We start from the raw sequence: 23,461 nt of genomic DNA on the forward strand, positions 1-23,461 counted from the left end.
TGGGTGGCAAACCACACAGGTGCTGAGGCAAGAGACCAAGGGCACAAGCTGTTCCAGTATAATAAAGAAAATATATAGAATAAGAATAGTTATAATAGTTATACTAGAAATAGATTATAGATTTGATTATATATGGATATTATTAATCATTAGTTTGTAGCATTACTCTTTATTCCAATATTATAATAATCTTTGTTCTACAGTTATAACCTAGGAAAAACCAGGCCATACAGAGATAGGAGCTAAAGGGACATGGTGAGAAGTGACCAGAAGACAAGTGTGAGCCCTCTGTTACGCCCAGACAGGGCCACTAGAGGGCTCCTTGGTCTAGTGGTAACACTGGTGCCTGGGAAGGCACCCATTACTTAGCAGACCTTGGTCTAGTGGTAGTGCCAGTGCCTGGGAAGGCACCCGTTACTTAGCAGACCGGGAAAGGGAGTTTCCCTTTCCCCGGGGGAGTTAGAGAAGACTGCTCCACCACCTCTTGTGGAAGGCCAGACATCAGTCAGGCCTGCCCACAGCTATCCGGAGGCCTAAATGTCTCCCTGTGATGCTGTGCTTCAGCGGTCACACCCCTGGTCCATTCTCATGTTTTGCCCTGTACATCTGGCGCTGCCTTCTAGATAGCAGTAGCAGAATTAGTGGAAGTATTAAAGCCGTTGATCTCTCCGAAAAGTGCATAGAAGAAATAATGACGTAAGCTGTCCGCTCTCTCTTTCCGCCTCAGCTACCAAATAGGGAAGGGCCCCCTGTCCGGTGGACATGTGACTTGTGTGACCTTACCTATCATTGAAGATGACTCACACTCCTTACCCTGCCCCCTTGCCTTGTATACAATACATAACAGCGCGGCCAGGCACTTGGGGCCACTACTGGTCTCCATGTCTTGGTGGTAGTGGTCCCCCGGGCCTAGCTGTCTTTTCTTCTATCTCTGTCTTGTGTCTTTATTTCTACGATCTCTCGTCTCTGCACATGAAGAAAAAAACTCACAGGCCCAGTAGGGCTGCACCCTATATCTGGCGCCCAATGAGGATTTCTCTCTCATCTCTGCACACGAAGAAAAAAACCCATAGGCCCAGTAGGGCTTGACCCTGTATTATACATATAACAAGTTATTTTAAACAGTTGACGTCTTAACTTTGATTACAAAGAAAATCTAACAGAGGAAAACTAAAAGACTCTACACTTTTTAACTCCTCACATTGTGACTTCTTGTTGTCTCTGTCTACATCTTTTGATATTCCGTATCTCTTAACTGTTCGCTTTTGATAAATTTGTCTTTTAGTCTTATACTAGAGTTATGAGGGGATTGCACATAATTATAGTATTAGAGTATTCTGAATCTGTGTAATTACTTTTACCAGGGAATTTTGTATCTTCACATGTTTTCTTTTTGCTATTACTATCCTTTTCTTTTAGATTGATGAACTCCCTTTACCATTTCTTGTAAGAAATGATGGTGATGAATTTCCTCAGCTTTTTTTCATCTGGGAAAGGTTTTATCTCCCCTCCATGTTTGAAGGAAAGCTTTGGTTGGTACAGTATTCTTAATTACCAGTTTTTTTCTTTTAGCATTTTTAATATGTCATCTTGCTCTCTCTTGTCCTGTATGGTTTCTGTTGAAAAGTCTGTTGCTAGATGAATTGATGCTCTTTTATGTGTTATTTCCTTCTCTTCTGTTGCTTATTTTTGGATCCTTTCTTTGTCTTTGACCTTTAAGAGTTTGGTTAGTATATGTCTTGGGGTAGTCTATTTGGTTATTATTTGGTTTTTATTTGTTTGATGATTTCTGACCTTGCTGTACATTGATTTTTTTTTTATAGTTTTTGCTTTTATCTTTCTCTAGATTTGGAAAGTTTTCTGTTATAATTTGAATAAACTTACCCCTTGTTCTTTCTCAACTCTCTCTTGAATGCCATTGACTCAATTTTGCTTTTTGGAGGTTAGTCTGTGTATCCTGTAGGCCTTCTCCATTCCTTTTCATTCTTTTTTCTCTTCTGTGTATTTTCAAATAGCCTATATCCAGTCCCACTGTTTTTATTTTTTTCCACTGCTTAATTAATTCTGCTGTTGAGAGCCTCTGATGCATTTTTCATTTCAACAAATATATTTCTCAGTTCTAGGATTTTTGTTTGATTTTGAAAACGTATTTCCACCTCTGTTAAATTTCTCTGATAACTTTCTGAGTTGGTTTTCTGTGTTATCTTAGAGTTCACTGAGTTTCTTTAGAACTGCTATTTTGAATTCTTTAACTGAGAGCTTACACATTGCTGCCTTACTAGGGTTGGTCATTGGCACTTTGCTTTGTCCATTGGCTTCCTGTTTATTTTGTTTCTTACCGGCCTTTTATGGCTTCATATTGAAGGATCATTTTTTTTTTTTTTTTCTAGTTTTTGCTGTCTGCTTGTTTTGGTCTTTCTAGGGCATACTTGCTTAGAGGTTCTTTGCAATTGCCTGTTGAATCCCCTCAATTCTAGATTGCTGCCTCCTTTTCAGAACTAAATGGTGCTTTAAGCCCCAGTTTGCCTTGGGTGTCACAAATGTTTGGAACTCTGTTCATCCTGAATTGGGCGGAAAGGAGTGGGAGCGGATCCCAAAAGTGGTACCTCGGCTGTGTGGGAAGTCTGGTTAGGGATTTATGGCCAGAAGACCCATGGAATGTATGCCTCCTACAGTATAGTGCTGCTGAACAGCCACTCTGATTTGATGTCTGTTTTGGCTGAGATAAAGAGCAGAGTTTCAAGGGCCAGGCTTGCTAGTCCTGTATCTTCTCTTTGACTGTAGTTACCCTTAGGGATTTTTCTTCCTGCAGGTACTCATAAGGCTTCCTGTGGATTGAGGCAGGAATAATTTTCCTGCAAGGGAACCCAAGATGGTGGGGAAGCTGGCTCTCTGCCTTGATCTCACTTTTTCCAGGGTAGAGACTGTGATTCCTGGGGGAATTTTCTGTGCTTTGTGCCTGGTAGATGGGGGAAGGATGTTGCAGATTCAGAAATTTGTTTCTTTTATTATCTGCTTGGAGTTTTTCATATCTCTGGCCCCAGGGATCATTTCAGCTTCAGACTTGAGTTCTGGGATATTGCTGGTGATAATCCTGGTGCTAGATATTTGGTTTTTTTTTGGTTTTCTATTGGGGAGGGTGAAGCCAGATTGTTTCTGCTCTGCGATTTTGGTGTTGCCACAGATATGTACACACACACTAATCCTTATCAGCAATATAAAATTGTGTGCATTTCCTCACTTCTGTACCTTTTAACATACTACTCCCTTTAAGTAAAATGCCCGCTCCTCTTTTTCTCCCTCGTTACCTGGATTAATTCCTCTACATCCTATAAATATTGAGTTTATATGATATGGGAACCTCCTCTCTCCTTTTACTCTCCATAGTATTATATATGCTTATACTCTTCATCTATTTAGGTTTACTTTTACCTATTAAAATTCATTTGATTTCTAAATTGCAAGTTTCTTGGAGGCTAGGGATGTCTTTTTAATTTTATTTGGGCCAAAATATATCTAATTCACTCTAGTAAGTTTATAATATTTTAAAGAAAAATCAATAAATTGAATAGTTGTCTTACTGACATGTACATCAAGAAGCTAACTCCCTGAGGTTCTTTGGGGGAAGGGATGTTATACAGAATAAGAAAAGTTAACATTAAGTTGCTTACCTAGGTATAGCATTAGGTCTGATTGTATTCAAATCTTATGAACATACATGATCATATCAGTAGATGCAGAAAAAGTACTTGACAAAATCCAACACCATTTCGTGATAAAAACACTAAAAATACTGGGACCAGAAGGGAACTTCTTTGGCTTGATAAAGGACATCTATGAAAAACCCACAGCTAACATCATCTTTAATGATGAAAGACTGAATACTTACCCCGTAATATCAGAAACAAGACAAGAATGTCCACTTTACTACTTCTGTTCAGCATTGTACCAGAGGTTCTAGTCATAGCAACTAGGTAAGAAAAAGAAATAAAAGGAAGAAGTAAAAGAAAAAGAAGATGTAAAACTAACTCTGTTTACAGATGACCTGATATCGTATATAGAAAAACCCAAAGAATCCACAAAAGCCGTTGTAGCTAATAAATGAGTTCCGCAAGATTGCAGGAACCAAGATTGATACAGGAACATCAGTTGTATTTCTGTACACTAACAGTGAACAATATGAAAATGAAATTAAAACAATTTCATTTATAATGGCATCAAAAAGAATAAAATACTTAAGAATAAATTTAACCAAGGAGATGTGAGACTTGTACAGTGAAAACTACTGAACATTGTTGAAAGAAATTAAAGAAGACCTAAATAAATGACAAAACATTCCATGTTCTTAGATCAGGTTTAATATTGTTTAGATGGTATATTAGTTTCCTAGGGCTGCTATAACAAATTACCATAAACTGGGTGGCTTAACAGAGATTTATTCTTTCACAGTTTCAGAGGCTAGAAGTCCACATTATGGGTGTTGGCAAGATTGGTTTGTTCTGGAGACTTTCAGGGAGTATCTGTTATATGCCTTTCTCTGAGCTTCTGGTGCTTCCCAGCAATCCTTTTTCCTTGGCTTGTAGATGCATCACTCTATATTCTCTGCCACTCTCTTCACATGACCTTCTTCCCTGTGAGTCTGTATTTCTTGATGGGTATCTGTGCATGACTCTCTTATAAGGACACTAAACATTGAATTTAGGGCCTACCCTAATCCAGTATGACCTCAGTTTAACTTGATTACATATGTAAAGTCCTTATTTACAAATAAGGTAACATTAACAGATACCTGGATTAGGACTTCGGCATATTTTGGAAGGGGGCATAATTCAACCCACAATAGATGGCAGTATTTCCCAAACTAATCTTCCGATTTAAGTGTAATCCCTATCAAAATCCTGGTACTTTTTTTGCAGATATTGACACACTGATACTAAAATTCATATGGAAATTCAAGGGACCCACAGTTATCAAAATAGTCTTGAAAAGGAAGAACAGAGTTGGAGATCTCACAATTCCTGGTTTCAAAACTTAACCACAAAGCTACAGTTATAAAGATAGTATATTAGTGATGTAATGTTAGACATATGGATTAATGGAATAGAGTTGAGAGTCCAGAAATAAGCCCCTTGCATTTAGGTCAATTTATTTATTTATTTATTTATTTATTTTTAAGAGATGGAGTTTCGCTAGATTGCTCAGGCTGGAGTTCAGTGGGGTGTTCATAGGCACAATCATGGCGCACTATAGCACAGAACACCTGGGCTCAAGAGATCCTCCTGCCTCAGACTCCTGAGTAGCTGGGACTACAAGCATGTGCCATTGCACTTGGCTGGTTAGTTGATTTTTGACAAGAGTTCAAGATACTTCAGTGAGAGATGAATGGTCTTTTCAACAAATGGTACTGGGATAATTGGATATCAACAAACAAGTTGAACCCCTACTATATACACCATACACCAATATTATATCAAAATTGAACATAGACCTAAAGGTAAAAGGTAAAACTAGAAAACTCTTAGAATAAATCATAGCCATAAATCTTCATGACCTTGGATTAGACAATGGTTTAGTAGATATGACCCCAAAATTAGAAGCAACCAAAGAGAAAGTGGAGAAATAGTACTTCATCAAAATTAAAAACTTTTGTGTTTTAATGGAGACTATCAAGAAAATGGGCAACCCATGGAATGAGACAGAAAGTTTGCAAATTATATGGGTTAATAACGGACTTCTATGTAGAATATGTAAAGAACTCTTAAAATTCAATAGTTAAAACCTAATAGAAAAATGGGCAAAGGATTTGAATAGACAGTTTTCCAAAGAAAATACGCTATAGAGATGGTTAATAATGCTATTGTATTATTTGGCTAGGGTTGCCATAATAAAATACCACAGACTAGGTTGCTTAAACAATAGAAATTTATTTTCTCAGCTTGGGTAACATAACAAAACTCCGTCTTTACAAAAAATACATAAAAAGAAAAAATTAGCCAGCTGTGATGGCATGTGCTTTTATCCCAGCTACTCAGAAGGATGAGGTGGGCAAATTGCTCGAGCCCAGGGAGGTCAAGGCTGGAGTTTGCCATGATCGCGCCACTGCAGTCCGCCATGGGTGACAGAGTGAGACCCTGTCTCAAAAAAGAAAAAAAAGTATTTTCTCACACTTTTGGATGCTAGAAGTTCAAGATCAAGGTGCCAACTGTGTTGGTTTCTGTTGAGGCCCTTCTTCCTGGTCTATAGATGGCCACCTTCTCTCCTCATTATGGCCTTTCTTCTGTGTGCACTTGGAGAGGGAAATCTTTGATGTCTCTTCCTCTTATAAGCGTACCAGCCCTATTGTATTTGAGACCCACCTATAATACCCAATTTAATCTTAATTACTTCTGTAAAGGTCTTATCTGTAAATACAGTTACATTGAGGGTTAGGGATTCAGCATATGAATTCTAAGGGGACATGGTTCTGTTCACAACATTCATGAAAAGATGCTTGATATTACTATTAGGGAACTACAAAGCAAAACCACAATGGCATACCACTTCACACACTAAGATGGCTTGAATAAAAAAAAAAAAAACAACTTTTGTTGAGGATGTAAAGCAATTAGACCCATCATGTATTGCTGGTAACACTGTAAAACAATTGGGTTGCTTTAAAAAACAGTTTGGTAGTTTCTCAAAATGTTTAACGTAGAGTTACTATAGACCCAGCAGTTCTGCTCTTAGGTGTGTACCCAAAAGAATTTAATAATGTATGTCCATACAAAAAACTGTATATGAATATTGTGGAAGCATTATTCTTAAGCTCCAGAAAGTAGAAACAACCCAAATGCCTATCAACTGGTAAATATGATATATTCATACATACCACAAAGGAATCAAGTACTGACACATACTGCAACATAGATGAATCTTGAATTATGCTAAGTGAAAGAAGCCAGTCACAAAAGATCACATTGTGTGATTTTATTTATATAAAATATCCAGAATAAGCAAATCCATAGAAACAAGAAAGTATATGACTGGTTATTTAGGGCCTGGGGAAAGGGGTGAATATGGAGTAACTGCTAATAGTTATGGGGTATCTTTATGACATAATAAAAATGAAATTAGATAGTGGTTATGGTTGTACGACTCCATGAATATACTAAAAACCACTGAATTATATACTTTAAGTGGGTAAATTTTATGGTGCGTGAAATACATCTTAATAAAGCTGTCATTAATAAAAAGTAAAAAAAAGGTACAATTATTGCCTATTAGTCAATAAATAAAAAGGGAAAAAATCTTAAGGATATGACTTAAGTTCTGATTAGCATGTACTAACACATTTTGTGTTAAATATTCTCTTTGGGAATGTTAGGTTAGCATTAATTAGGAGGAGTATTTGCAGAATTCTTTCTTGTTCGAAATTTTTCTTGGGCAGTAGAGTGCTAACAGTAATATGATACTTGAGTTCTAGAAGATCTTTTTGTTCTTTATCCAACAGAACTTACTAAGTCCTTATTCTGTATTAGGCCCTGTGATTAGTACTAGGATCACAAAGATGAGACATCGTCTCCTGCTTTGAAGGGGTTTCCTTTTTCGCTTGGATAGATAGAAGGGGAAATAACTGTGATGACATGTTAAAAATAATATGATTGGTAAGTATTCAGAATTTTTTGAGAGTGCAGGAGAAGAGTGGTCATTACTGGGCAAATTAGAGAAAACTGCAGAGGGATAATTAACACTTGGAGTAAACCTAAAAGATAGACTGGGTTTCGCTGGGAAAAGCACTCAGCAGAGGGAGCACTTGTGTGATGGCTGCTCTGTTTGGGCAGGATAGTAAGTCTAGTAAATTTTGGGTAATTGAGAATGAGATAAAAGGCACTGTTGTTGATATGGCTAAGAGAAAACTTCGTGTATATGATTTTTATTTTTAACTGGTCAGAGGCACTTTTTTCTCTTTGTGATTGCTTTGGAAAGAACAGTTTACTTGGCCGGGTGCCGTGGCTCACGCCTGTAATCCCAGCACTTTGGGAGACCGAGGCGGGTGGATCACCCGAGGTCAGGAGTTCAAGAACAGGCTGACCAACATAGCAAAACCCTGCCTCTACTAAAAATACAAAAATTAGCTGGGTGTTGTGGTGCGTGCCTGTAATCCCAGCTACTCGGGAGACTGAGACAGGAGAATTGCTTGAACCTGGGTAACAGAGTGAGACTCTGTATCAAAAAAAGAAAAAATAAAGCAAACAAAGAACAGTTTACTTGTGTGGTTACAGAAAGTTAGTAAGCAGATTTTTATATGGTGTGACCACTCAGTCTTTTATATGCTGATAACCATTTGGACTAAGAAGAGGATATAATATGCCAATATTATAGAAACTTATTTGACAAAGGAACCTTTACTCTTGGAATTCAGTGTGGAATTAGGGGAGGTGTTCTGTTATCAATTGTGGTATATCTATTTGATGGAATATTAAGTAGTCATTACAATGATTATTTTGAAGATGATAGCAGCATGGAAAATGCCTGTATAAAGACATCAGCATCCAAATTAGTTTGATACAATGATTACAATTATGGCAAATATCCATGCATGGAAAATTAAAACTAGATACTATTTTTATCCTTTAAGTTGGTAGTGGTGTGGGGAAATGATACACTCTTTGTAGAGCAGTTTGGTTCTACTGGAATTGGAAAGAAATGTATACTTTGATCAGACAGTTCTTTTAAGAATCTCTACTGAAATACTGACCTCATGTGCACAAAGATGTATACACAGGGATGGTCTTTACATCACTGTATATATGGGTGACAGTTTGGAAGCACTTTCAGTGATAGTCAATAGGACAATAGTTAAGTACATTAGCATGTATCCAAGATGGAATACTCTGTAGCAGTTAAATTGAATTAAGGTCTATTCAATTTAGGTCTGTATTCTTAGACCTATTTAAGATAGGTCTGTATCTGTGACACTAAAAAAATAAACCTTCCCAGATGTATTCTCTGAAAAAAAGTCACAAAATATATGTGTGTATGTGTCTCTATGTCTATGTATACATATGTATGTATATAATATTCCCATTTATGGGAAAACAACTATGTTATGAATGTCATTCAGCATATTGATAGAATGTCTATAAGGACACAGAGTAGAATATTAATAGTGGTTTCTAGTGGGATGGGAATGGTGATCCAGGGTGTTTGTGTGAAATGGAACTTTTACTTTACATGTTTCTGAAATTTTGAATTTTTAACAGTAATTATATATTACTTTTATAACAGTTTTAAAAAACATGCAGGGGAGAATAGACAAAAGTATACCAAAATATTTACACTTGTATTAAGGTGGTAAGATTATGGATGACTCTTTTCCCAAATTTGTATATTAAAATTATGGAAAGGAGGTGCTAGGGCGGTGGTTCATGCCCGTAATCCCAGCACTTTGGGAGGCTGAGGCAGACAGATCACTTGAGCTCAGGAGTTCAAGACCAGGTGGGCTAACATGGTGAAATCCAGTCTCTACCAAAAATACAAAACTTAGCTGGGGATGGTGGCACGCGCCTGTAATCCCAGCTACTTGGGAGGCTGAGGCAGGAGAATCACTTGAACCTGGGAGGCGGAGGTTGCAGTGAGCCGAGATCACGCCCCTGCACTCCAGCCTGGGTGACAGAGCAAGACTCTGTCTCAAAAAACAAAACAGAACAAAACAAATATATATGTATATGTATATATATAAAAATAAAGGAAACACAAGTCGTTCAGGATATAATTGCAAAGGATTGTCTTACTCTTTTGATCTTCAGTGTTTACGAATTTTGTATTAAAATTAAGCAAACCTATCCATTTTGAGGTTTAGCTTTGCTCTTGTAGGTGGACCTTCAATCCTGCTGTTCTCACTAAAGCGAACATTGTCCGAAGTGGAGAAGCTGCTCAAGGTGCAGAGGGAGGCACTTCGCAGTTTCAAGTGGGTGATCTTGTACAAGTTTGTTACGACCTGGAACGAATTAAACTTCTACAAAGAGGACATGGAGAATGGGCTGAAGCGATGCTTCCGGTAAGTATGTACAGAATAATTCTGGGCTGGAAATTACAGTATGCTTATGTCATTTTTAAAAGTAAATTAATGTAGAAATTAAATTGGCATAAAACTTCCTAGAGTTGTATTCTCCATGTACACCTAGACATACTCATGCTTTTAGTTTTCTAATTTATCCCAGTTAAATTAGCCTGGGAAGGTCCAGAAAAGGTTACAGTTAATATTTAATATTTTTTGATAGAGTAGTTATTGGAGAATGTTATGTGGTGCAAGTCAGCAGTGGTTTTCCTGATACTTAACCCCAGAATGATACAGGTCTGTGCCCATCTGGTCTCTAGCAGTGCTGGACCAGTGCAGCTTTCCTGATTTGGGAGCCTGCGTCTAAAACTTGAGCATGAAAGAGCAGCTCAAAATGTGTGTGCTTTCATAGAGTGAATTTGTTTCCAAAGAGCTACAGTTTAATTTTTTATTTAGTCATTTTTTCATCAAATGTTCAGCAGCAAGAAACAAATTGGCTTGTTCTGCCCTCTCTTCAACCATCCTTCCCTATCCCTGTCTGTATCCCTTGCTTCTGTCCTTCTGTTCCCACCTTTGGTATTACTGTGTCACCCTGCCATCCCTTATGCTGCCTTGTTCTGTTTCCCTTCCTCCTCCACCTTGCTGTGTCTTCCTCTATAGTTCTCCACCTTGCCTACTGCCATCTCCTGTCTCATTCAGCCTCTCAGCTCCTGTCCTGTCTGTCCCTCCATTCCAGTCCCATTCAGTGCCTCCATCCTGTCCCATGTACTTCATCTCACATCCCTTTTAGTATCCTGTCACCCCCACTCTACTGTAATTGTTCAGTCTCTTCTCCTGGCCAGCACCTCCTTCTCTTCCTATCCAGCCCCAACTCCTGCCCCATCTCATCCCCTCCCATCCTGCCTAGTCCCTGATCAGTAGTGGGATCATGCCTGTGAATAGCCACTGCACTTTAGCCTGGGCTAATGTGAGACTGACTCTTAAAAAAAAATGCAAAAAATAAAAAATGAGCTAAAAGAAATTAAGAAAATGAAAAAAATGTAAGAGAAGGAAATCAGAAATGAGGTGATATAACTTAGGAAATAATTAAAAAGAAGTGAAAAAGTCATAAGTGAAGACTAAGCTGGAAGGAACACAGAGCAGAGCAAATAAATGCAACAGATAATGCCTAAGAGAAATGGAAGGTGAAAAAGCAGGAAAATTTTAAAAATAAAAAAGGCAAAAGGTATTTCAGAGAAAGCAACAAACATGAAATAGCATATATATATATACACACATACACACACGTTCACACACACATACACACACATACACACACATATACAAGGTATCCTTGTAGAAAGGAGAAACAAAACCCAAATAAATGAAACAAATATGAAAATTTGTAATTTTAGAAAAATTTTCCTGGAATTAAGAAAACAATTTGAAACTAAACGTTGAAGGGGCACATTGCATACCTGGGAAAACTGACCCAGAACAACAAACACTGGGCCATATTCTGGTAAAATAACTGAATCTTCAAGAAGAGAGAAAGTATCCAGGAAAAAAGACCAGGCAGGTTATTGGTCCTAAAGGAAAGAAAATTATTTTGCTGTTAAGAAAAAAATCTCGTCTCAGTGTTTTATGCCAGAAAACAGTGAGATAGCATTTAAGATACTCAAGGAAAGAATATAAGCTGAAGATTTTATATGTAACCAAACTGACTTTCAAGTATAACTGTGCTATGAATATGTGAGAATTCTTGTTCCCATGAGTCCTTTCTAAGTAATTTGCTAGAGAATGAGTTTCAGACAACCAAAACAACTGAAGAGACATCAAGTGAAGGACTAGTGATCATGGAATATGTATTGATTTGTTGAACTAAGATTAAATGAATGTTGTAAAGGAAAGGGTAGAATATATAATGATTATGTGTTCTAACAATGTAAAGTATAGTTGTAAAAAACAGGGTGGAAATTGAGCACATGAAAAATTTAATATGTTTGCCTTTTAGTTGTATTAACTGGGACTAAATATTATTTTAGATCAAAATATTAGAAAAGAGAAAGGGTAGGGTAAGGACACATGAATGACTAATTTCAGTATTGCACATACTAGGGAACCAAGTCGATATAGATATGTATTATATATATATATAAAATAACTATTAGGACAATGCAAACTGTATTAAAGCAGACAGTGCAATGATAAACTATGAAGTTAAAAATAAGTGTCACCTATATAAAAAGGGAATAGGATATAAGGGGCAAAGAAGTAAGGGAGACCTCTTTGAATATGTCTTGTTTTATAGATTTGATTTGAAATCACATACATATTTAATACAATTGTAAAACAAAATTAAATTTAAAAAGAAAATTCCTAAAAGTGGAAAATAAAATGAAGCAAATGAAACTAAATGTGTTTCTGTTAGCATAACCATGTAGAGAGAAAATTCCAAGTAATTTTTTAAACACAGTTAATTTTTCTTTATATCTTCATAGGAAGAATAGACCCTAAAGAACTGCATGGAAATGAAATGTTTAACACTTTTCAGAAATCTTATTGCATGTAGTAGCGTTGATATTGTTATTCCAAGATTGTTAGATGTACCAAAAAACAGATGAGTACTTGTGTGATAATTCTGTTATTCCTTTGACTTTGAGGATCAGAATTATCAGAGTTGTGAAAGGAGATGCAGATATAATATAGAGGAGGTAAAGACCCTGTAGTCTTGAATTTGAATGAAAAGAGTATTTGAATTCATGATTTATGCTTCTTTAAAAACAAAACAAATGTCTTCTTTTGAGAAGTGTATGTTCATATCCTTTGCCCACTTTTTGATGGAGTCGTTTGTTTTTTTCTTGTAAATTTGTTTAAGTTCTTTGTAGATTCTGGATATTAGACCTTTGTCAGATGGGTAGATTGCAAAATTTTTCTCCTAGCCATAAAAAAAAGAATGAGATCATGTCCTTTGCAGGGACATGGAAGAAGCTGGAAGCCATCATCCTTAGCAAAGAAACACAGAACAGAAAACCAAACACCACATGTTCTCACTCATAAGTGGGAGTTGAACAATGAGAACACATGGGCACAGAGAGGGGAACAACACATACTGCGGCCTGTCAGGGGGTGAGGAGCAAGGGGAGGGAGAGCATTAGGACAAATAACTAATATAATGCAATGCGAGGCCTAGAACCTAGATGATGGGTTGATAGGTGCAGCAGCCACCATGGCACATGTATGGCTATGTAACAAACCTGCACATTCTGCACATATATCCCAGAACTTAAAGTAAAATTAAAACAAATAAGAAAAAATGCCCCAAACAAAAACTCCTATTTCCTAGCTGTATTCATGAAAATGCCTCCACAGTGACCATTTTAGTAATAACTAAACTTAGTGCCCAGGTTGTGGTTTGCAAGCAGCCTTTCTCTTAGTAAGGAGCCAAGGATTTTTGGAGAAATGGCTAATTCTAGCTCTTTGACAAGAGGTGAACAAAATGAGCCTCATACCGGGTAACAAGGAAGCTGTCACTGGTTTCTTAGGGCCATTAGCAACCAACTTGAAGGGGTTCTTGCTGACTATGTACAGAGAGCCAATGAGTTACTAAACTACACCAATTAGTAAAATTCAAATGGTAAGAAACTTTGTAAGACAAAGAACTGTTTTTCAACAAATAATTTGCAAAGAAAAAAATGTACGTATGGACTTTATGTGGATCTTGATTTAAACAAACTAAAAAAACTGGTAGTTTATGAGGTAATTGGAAGTTTGAACACTGAAATTTTGTGATATATAACTATTGTAACTTTGAGTTGATAATAAATAGCATTGTAAAATATGTTACTAAAAAAAGAGTTCTTACTGTTTGGAGGTACACACTGAAATAATACTGGAGGGCAGCATGGGTAGGGAATAAAGGAAACAAGATTAGCCATGAGCTGATAATTGTTACAAATGGTTGATGGGTACATGAGGATTCAGTATGCTATTGTCCAGTTTTGTGTCTGTTGGAAGTTTTCCATAATAAAAAGTTGAGGAGAAAAAAATGAAAGAATGTAGCCTCATTGAGTTTGAGATGATAATGGAAAATTCCAAGTGAATATGTCTAATAGGCAGTTAAAAAATCAGAATTACTATGTGTATGTGGGGGTGAGGGGTAATTTTGTATTTTCAAAAAAAAAAAAGGTGATAGTTGTCAAAGTGGGTTGAACTTTCAATGAAGAAGAGTAAAAACCTATGGAATAAAATTTTGGGAAAATGCACAGGTTTAGGAATATGAGGAAGGGAAGGAACTGGCAGAAATCAGATGATTCCAAAAAGGGTTTAAACATAGATGTAAGCTTGAGCCGTTCTTGTCCAAATTAGTTTTTTGTTTTTAGAAATCCGATTTTCTTTTTTAGGTTTTATTGATGATAGATTTTAGACTACTTGAGTTGCAAGTTCTCAAAATGTACCTTATGGGTTTAAAAAGGAAGGATTGAATATCAAAATAGATTTTTATAAACTCATATGAATAGGATAGACTTCATCATGATTTGTCTCATATTCTTGTAGAAGTAGTTTTATTATTATTAAAAGATATTTTTTAACATTTGTACTTATTCAAATAACCCATTTCCGTATGGTTATCCTTTGAAAGTTTTTTCATTAGTAATAAGTAAAATTATTACTTTAAGCATATAAAAACTAGTGATTGATTTTATGGCATATACTTTAGACTTGGAAATATGAATCTATTTCTTTTCCCCAAGACTTTAGGTAAAGTTGGCCGAGTACAACAGATTTATTCAGACAGTGATTTAAAGGTGGAAGTTTGTGGAACATCTTGGACATACAATCCAGCAGCAGTTTCCAAGGTGGCATCTGCAGGATCAGCCATTAGCAATGCATCTGGTGGTATGTTTTATATTGTATTTCTTTAAAAGTAATATGGTTTACATTAAAACATTTGCTAATTCCCCAGTTCTCATATACGGATAATGTTGTACATGTGCTTAGCTTTGTTCCAGATTACACAGCCTTACTTGAATATTGATCACCTTTAAACTTTCACTAAAAATTATTATTATTTTTTAGTGTGTTGAACAACCTTTATTCTGGCCGAAGTACTCCCTGGAGAAGTTCCATAAAATGTGTGCTTTTTCTTGGATGTATTAGGGGATTTTCCACATCAAATTTGAGATTCCTAAAATTCAAGATTCTACTCTTTAGTCAGAACTTTTGTTTTCTGCCAAAGAACCATCACTTTCTTAGACTGCTTCATTTTTTCTGTATTTCCAACATTATTGCTAGCAGATGGCTTTCTTCTTGTATATTTTTACATATCAGTTATTTTTTCCTCTTACCATTTAATGAGTTATTATACATGCTACCATGAGTAGAAAACTATGTTAAAATGTGAATTGCTGGATGCTTGAGTAGATCATTCACATAGTCTTTCTTTCCTGTGCTCCAGCTTTGTATACACAGACTCAGTTCATTTTACAACATATTACAAGTTACTGTATGTACATGCTGTCATCCGGAAAAGGAGATAGAACTGTAACTATAAATAGTAAGAAACAAAAGGAAAATGTAAAGTAACTTCCAATTTTACTTTTGTTCTGCTTTCTGCTTCCTCTGCCTTTTTGTTTATTCTTTCCTGCTGTCATTTGCTAGTATGCTTAACATTTAAATCCGGTGTTTATTTTTACCTTGAGGTTAAATGATATTATGGTAGGTTGACTACATACAAAGTAGAAGAGTGAAGGACAGTTAATAGCCTAGTCTCAAATTATGTGGACTTGGCCCACTTTGTCATTTGTCCCTTGCCCTATTTTGTGATTTCTCTGCTTCATAATAAGTACCCCAAGAATTCAGGAGTAGAGCTTTGTAGCTTCTGTATTGATTGATACTGTTTAGAAAAAAATACCTTATGAAAGGGTTTAGGTATATTCATCCCTGGTTCATTGTTGTTTTTGTCAAAACCAATCAGTTGGCACTTATTGAAAGTTATTAGCACTTAAATGTCTGGTTTCAACCTAAAGAAAATTGGTTTGTCCCTAAAATATGTCCCCAGATATTGCAGAGATTGTTGCTTCTGCTTTTCTTTTTTGTTTTTTGAGACCGAGTCTCGCTATGTCGCCCGGGCTGGAGTGCAGTGGCGCGATCTTCGCTCACTGCAAGCTCCGCCGCCTCCCAGATTCATGCCATTCTCCTGCCTCAGCCTCTCGAGAAGCTGGGACTACAGGCGCCCACCACCACGCCCGGCTAATTTTTTTTTTTTTTTTTGGATTTTTAGTAGAGACGGGGTTTTACCATATTTGCCAGGATGGTCTCGATCTCCTGACCTCGTGATCCGCCCACCTTGGCCTCCCAAAGTGCTGGGATTACAGGCGTGAGCCACCGCATTCGGCCAGATTGTTGCTTTTGATCATAATCATTGATTGAATTATTTTAAAGTCTGTAGTATTGAGCTCTGAGAGTCACTGTAGTGTCCTTAAAACCTGAAAGGAAGTTTGTATCATTGTGGTACTCCCATAGTACTGTGTTTATTCATAAACTTTTTACGATGACTTTTAAATCTTGAATTATTAGTATATAATGCACTACTTTTTCTAAAATTATAATTTGATATACATGAATTGGAGAAAACTTGGAATACTTAAGGGCTTGCATTTAATGCAGCTTTTTATAGTAGGGATTATAACTTGCATGGGTAGTTATCTGTAGCATAGTAGAAAAATAACATTAGTGATGGAAATAATAAAATAGGAAAAGATTATAGAAATATTGGGTAATATTTGTTTCTTGATAGTTAAGGTTTGAGATCCTCCTATATTAACAGCTTTATTTGATGCTTTACAGAAAGACTCTCACAACTCCTGAAGAAATTATTTGAAACCCAAGAATCTGGTGACCTCAATGAAGAATTAGTTAAGGCTGCTGCCAATGGAGATGTTGCTAAAGTGGAAGATTTGCTTAAAAGACCAGATGTGGATGTGAGCATTTTAAAAATTATTTTGAAACATACAAAAAGTAGAATAGTATAATGAACCTTATCCTCAATAATTACTAAGATTTTGCCAGATGTGCTTCATTTATTCCTTCTTTCTTGTTTTTGTGAAGTATTTTAAAGCAGATATCAGACATTCTTCAGTGTGCATTTCTAAAAAAAAAGAGATATTTTCGTATTTAACATTATGACCCTTTTTATGATTGACACAACTTAAATTTTGGTTTTTAAAGACTAGTATCCTTTTGGGAAATTCAGTGATTTTTTTTTCTCATGTAAACATCATTTTATGACATCTTCTAAGTATGTTTTAGTAAATTTTATAAGCAATTTTATTTTTTAATTTTTGTGAGTACATAGCAGGTGTGTATATAAGCAATTTTCAATCCCTCTTTTCAAAATATTTAATGTAACTCCTCTCCACCTCAATGATAGTTGACTGTTTCACAATTTATAAGGCAGATGAATTAAAGGCCATATATTTTATAACTATTCCTAGGTTATGTTGTATTTTTGCCATTCATACAAGCCATCTTTTAAGTGGGCAGTTTTGATTCTAGTCATTGTGCTTTGGCTTTGGCATTGACACCTTGCTGGCACCAGTATTATGTTCGGTGCCAGCCAAGAAGTTGTAGTTGGAGTGACAATTTGAATCATTCTCACTCTACTGTAAGGGCTTTTGTTACCATACCTTTCTTTGCATGTTTGTTTGTTTTTAAGTATGCTAGACAGTTTGAAGATCGGATCTATAATTGTAAAGTATTAGTGTCTTATTTCTCCTATAAGCTCGACATGTTAGCTTTATTATAAAGATCAGTTGTAGCAATATAGCACAGCAATTTGTTGATTGGTTGTGAGCTGTGTAAAAATAATTTGCCTTAAATGTTGAAGTACCAAGTATTTTTTGTGTTTGAAAGATGGATTTCCTTTGTATTCCAGTCAAGCAAATTTAGATTTTACTATAATTTTTTTCATTTACTTACTAATTTATTTTAAAATTATTTTTTAAGAGCGTTACAGTACTAAAAATTTAAAGGAAAATACAGTTCTATAAGGTTTGTTATGAAAAATAGCATCTCCTCTTTCTCACCCCTATTTTCCTGTTCTTCAGAGGCAACTATTCTTAGCTGGCTAATAGCCTTCATATTTACCTCTACATTTTCCGGTAACATACCGATATACCTCTGTTATAATGTCTTAATTTTCTTTCTTCCTTTCCTTTCCCTTTTCCTTTCCTAGATCTTTTGATACCTCACTGTGGAAGGTGAGGATTTAGCTTTATTTCACCACTTCCATCCCATCCCCACCAGACACACACATACTGTTTCCAGCTTCATCATGTAGTTATATTATATTGTAATTTTGTTTGGATTAAAATTAGTTGTGCATGTTATGTAAATGACATTCATAGCCATGCTGTGGAGTATATTAGATTATGTTTTCCTACCTAACTTTTTGTTTTTAATTGGAGTTCATAATTGTCATTTTTTAAAAAATTGAAGTATAATTTTCATACAGTGAAGTACGTGGATCAGCCAGTTTTGACAAATGCATACCACCCACATAGTCCACACCTCTATTAAGGTGTAGAATATTTCCTTCATTCTTAAAAGTTACTTGTGGTCTTTCGCAGTCCCTCTGCTTACACATAATTTTTATATTTTTTCATTTGTTAGTAATCTGTATTCTTATACTTAATTTCTTCCTAAATTCCTCTTTAATCGTAACATACCTCAATTGCTCGAGACATTTAGGTACAACAGATGAAATGTATTCATTTTCATCTTCTGGGAGACATTTCTCTTATGCCTTCTGATATTCTCCATCTGAACAGGGTTTCCTCTGCACTGGATGCCCACTTGGAGTGTCTTCTCACCCATCATCCTGAGGGTTCCCTTCTCTTCTCTCCTATGTTGAATTTCTTGTTTTCTGTATCCCCTGTCTTTTTGTTTCTACATTTTCTCTCTTTTCGGTGAAGTAAGGCTTTTATTAGCTTCTGAGAAAGGATGCATGGGAAATAGACCTTTACTATCTGAATTTTTTTTTTTAAACTCCACAGTTAAGTTTTAGATTGGAATAGAGTTCTAGGTTAGAAGTCATTTTCCTGTAGAATAATTCCAGAATTACTATTGAGAAGATATAAGCCATTCAGATTCCTGAACTTACATGTACGCTGTTTTTTCTCTTAAGCATGATGATATTTTGTTTTGGTCAGCATTAAGAACTTGCACAATGATGCACCTTGATGTGGATCTGTTTTCATCCATTGCTTTAGGTGTTTGACTTTTTAAAACTGGAAATCATGTCTTTCATATCTGCAAATTTTCTTTAGTTGTTTTATTGGTTATTCTTGGACTATTCCTCGGATTTTCTTTTTCTTTTTTTTCTCCTGTTTTTTTCTTCCCCCACTTCCTTTCTGAGAGGTTCCTTAACTTAATTTTCTCACCCTTTTTCCAAGATTTTTATCCCATCAGTTTTAAATTTCAAGCTTTTCTTGGTTGCCCTTTTCACATTCCTTTTGATAGTATCATGTTGGTGTTTAAAGAGGATACAATATCATTTTTTTCCTTACTGAGCGTATATGATAGGTCTTTATAAGAAAACAAGTTCTTGTGTCTGCTTAAGTTTTTTGTCTCTTCTGAGTTACTGTTTTCACATCAGAGCCATTCCTCAGACGTCTGGTAATCCTTGGTTGTTCGTTCATCTATAAGAGGGGACAAATCTCCAATCCTTGGTTGTCCATTCATATCTCAATAGGACATTACAAAGCTGATTGATAGCTCTCCTCACCTGGACTTATTGACTAACTTTGCATTATGGTGATTGGGTGTAGAGTTTTGGGGGATCTCTAAATACCATCCTATAGAAATCTATTCTCTACAGTTGTTCAAGTTTTCCTATCTGGGGATGAGATGCAGGCAGCTAGTGTTCTGTCCTTGAGTTTGAGGAGTGGGCTTGGAGTGTGACCATTGCACATCAGACTTACACCTGAGGCCCCCCTTGTTACCTATGATGTGCTTATGTTTGTAGGCTTTGAGTTTGTCTGGGATTTCCTGTGCTCTTTACACTGTGGCTTCCTGTTCTCTCTAAAGTGAGATAACGCTTTTCCATCTGTTTTCTCTCTTTCACAAAATGTGTTACTTTTTCTTGTTTTCTGATGTTCTCCCTTTATCTTTATGGATTTTTACTAAAATAAAATTATTTTAATGTCGTTTTAGTGTGGTTTCAGGAAAGATAGTGTATAAACATGTGGCCAGGCTACCATCTTTAACCATCTTTAATGGTTTTGTGGATGGGAGTAAAAGGGGTAGAATTAAAGAATTGCGCTTGGCCTTGGGTATATCCATGGATTAGTTATACATGTACATGACATCTGGAGTGAAGGGAAGGTTGGAAATTGCTGCTTTATAATAGTTGTATATACCTACCTTGTGTATCCTTATTTATTATCCTTGCAGTTTGCCTGCAAGTTGATGTTTGGTATTTTTGTTGAATTGAATTTATTTATCCTTAGCAGCTAATATCTTTTCTAAAAGTTTTCTTTTCACTTCAGTGCGTTTTTTCATTGAACCATGGACTCAGAGATTAATCTAAAAAGAAGTATATATACAAAACTAACTTAATTTACTTCCTTTCTTTCCTCCCTTCTTTTTTCCCTTCTTTCAACTTTGCAGATTGCCTAACAGTTATTTCGTAACTCTTTGGACAATGGAACTTTTGTTTTTTAAAACAATGCTTGCTTCCCTTCTCTGAATTAAGAAGTCTGTAGTTATTTGAACTATGATATATGGAACACCAACCTAAATTATTCTCATGGAATCATACAGTATACTAGATTTAAACCTACACTGTATGTATATATTGCCTGTTTCTGATTATTCATTCATTCATTCTTTTTTAAAAAAAATTTAGGTAAATGGGCAGTGTGCTGGCCACACAGCTATGCAGGCTGCTAGTCAGAATGGACATGTTGACATTTTGAAGTTACTTTTGAAGCAAAATGTGGATGTCGAAGCAGAGGTAAGTAAACTTGAAAAATATTTTAAGTAAACATTTATTTCCTAGAAATAATACTTGTATATCGTGAGATGGTTTTTATTTTTGAAATTTAATATCCACCTAAGACTTTTCTGATTGAAAATAAAAATCTGACAGAGACTTGTCTTTCTGTGATCCTTTATATTTTAGCCATACTCCTAGGTAAAGATAGGAGTTGAGTTTCATGCTACTGTGGTGTAACCATCATGTTTTACGGAGCTAAAGGTGGGCTCGTCCAAGTATCAGGAATCATAGTAGGGAAATTGAAGGACAAGGAATGTAAGTCCACTGGGTCAGAATCTTTCCTGATCTCTGTGACACTTGGAAACATTTTTTTTTGTTGTTTTGTCATAACTGAATTAGCGTTTTTAAAGTTTTATTGTTTCTTGACCTTAATGTGAATATTTGAAGAGTTCATAATGCATGTTTATCACCGTATGTGTGTATATATGCTTCATTTAATTTAGAATATATTCTTATAAAAGAGAAACACTTCTTAATATCATTGGAGTCTGGATTGGGGATCTCTCTATATCTCTAGTGTGAAGGATGGCTTGCTTTGTCTTACTTAGCTACTCATTACTAAAAATGTATTTGACTCACACTTATTTTAGTATAGTGCAAGATTATTTAGAATAAATCAAATTGTAGCAAATTTAAATTAGGCAGAAACTTGCAGTTTTGTCTAAAAAACACTCTCATCTGTGAGAGCTTAATGAGGACTTGAATTGCTGAGGGCTAAATTGGATCAGCCTGATTTTACTAATTAAAAAATTAAAAAAGACGCATATTGGAAAAGAGAAGCCTTTTCTAGTCTTATGTTACTTTTTCTTTTTTCTATAAATGTATGTATTTTGAATTGTTGGACAGCTACTAAAGAGACTGTGGTTTTTAAGGTTAAACAGGTCATCTGTAATGTTGGAATTTTCTGTTGGCTAGAAATAACTTGAAATTAATTAATTAATTAATTAATTTTTTTAAACAGAATCTCATGCTGTTGCCCAGGCTGGAGTGCAGTGGCCTATTCTCAGCTCACTGCAACTTCTGCCTCCTGGGTTCAAGTGATTCTCATGCCTCAGCCTCCCCAGTAGCTGGGATTACAGGCACCTGCTACCACACCTGGGTAATTTTTGTATTTTTAGTAGAGACAGGGTTTTGCCATGTTGGCCAGGGTGGTGTCGAGCTCCTGACCTCAAGTAATGTGGCTGCCTCAGCCTCCCAAAGTGCTGAGATTACAGGTGTGAGCCACCACGCCTAAGAACTTCAATTTTAAATTAGCAGATTAGATATCTATGAACTATACAATAGTTTTATTACTATGATGTCTTTATGAATGAGATTATATAATTTGATTTTACTTTGCACTAGTAATTTTTAAGTTGCATCTTTCTTGGTTGTGAATTTAGGAACCTAGTGTGTGTTACAAGGTTTTTTTTGGTAATGAAAGTTAATTTTAGTATTTTGTATATAGAAGGTAATTACTTTACTTTCTTATTATTTTAGTTTTATTTGGTGGAATGGTATGAAATTTCTTGAGCTGAATATCTGATTTTTAATTTAGTGAATCCAGAAACCCCAATAGCAACAACTACTGAAAAACCAAAGTTCTTCTGATTACAGCTAATAAGGCAAGAAGCTGAAAAACCACATTTCTTTTTGCCTAAGTTTCTTTTTAAAGTATGCTTTCTGATTCAGAATTTAATCACCAACCTGGCAGCATGGGATTATTCATATATTTGTGTTTCTAGAGATTTTTATTCACTTGAGAGGTTTTGCAGAATGGGTTTGCAGCTTTGGAATTAGGAATGAAATTGGCATTGTTTTTCGAGAGTAGATTTTCTTTCCTTTTTTTTTTTTTTTTTTTTTTTTTGAGACAGAATCTCCCTCTGTTGCGCAGGCTGGAGTGCAGTGCCATGTCCTTGGCTCACTGCAACCTCTGTCTCCCGGATTCAGGTGATTCTTGTGCCTCCGCTGTCCGAGTAGCTGAGATTACAGGAGTGCACCATTGCGCCGCGCTAATTTTTGTATTTTTAGTAGAGTTGGGGTTTCATCATGTTGGCCAGGCCAGTCTCAAACTCCTCCTGACCTTGAGTGATTCGCCCACCTCAGCCTCCCAAATGCTGGGATTACTGGCATGAGCCCCATACCTGGCCAGATGTTTTTTATTTTTTGTTTTTTTGTTTTTTTGTTTTTTGATACAGGGTCTTGCTCTGTTGCCCTGACTGGACTGCCGTGGCATGATCATGGTTCACTGCAGCCTTGACTTTCCAGGCTCAAACAATTCTCCCACTTCAGCCTACCAAGTAGCTAGGACTACAGGTGTGTGCTATCATGCTTGGCTAATTTTTAAAAATTTTTTGTAAAGACAAGGTCTCACTGTGTTGCCCGGTTTGGTGTCAAACTCCTAG

The 23,461-nt window shown here is 36.0% G+C and overlaps 1 protein-coding gene across 1 annotated transcript in view; it reads left to right on the forward strand.

Annotated features, from left to right (window-relative positions):
- Nucleotides 1-23,461, forward strand: part of MIB1 (mindbomb E3 ubiquitin protein ligase 1) — a 133,756-nt gene that overhangs the window by 43,712 nt on the left and 66,583 nt on the right. Inside the window, exons 7-10 of the mRNA XM_025365115.1 lie at nucleotides 9,856-10,039; nucleotides 14,773-14,917; nucleotides 16,868-17,001; nucleotides 20,928-21,035. Of these exons, the coding sequence (XP_025220900.1) occupies nucleotides 9,856-10,039; nucleotides 14,773-14,917; nucleotides 16,868-17,001; nucleotides 20,928-21,035 (571 nt within the window). The remainder of the gene's footprint in view (nucleotides 1-9,855; nucleotides 10,040-14,772; nucleotides 14,918-16,867; nucleotides 17,002-20,927; nucleotides 21,036-23,461) is intronic.

The sequence above is a fragment of the Theropithecus gelada genome, chromosome 18 (genome assembly GCF_003255815.1).
Source record: "Theropithecus gelada isolate Dixy chromosome 18, Tgel_1.0, whole genome shotgun sequence".
NCBI classification, from domain to species: domain Eukaryota; kingdom Metazoa; phylum Chordata; class Mammalia; order Primates; family Cercopithecidae; genus Theropithecus; species Theropithecus gelada.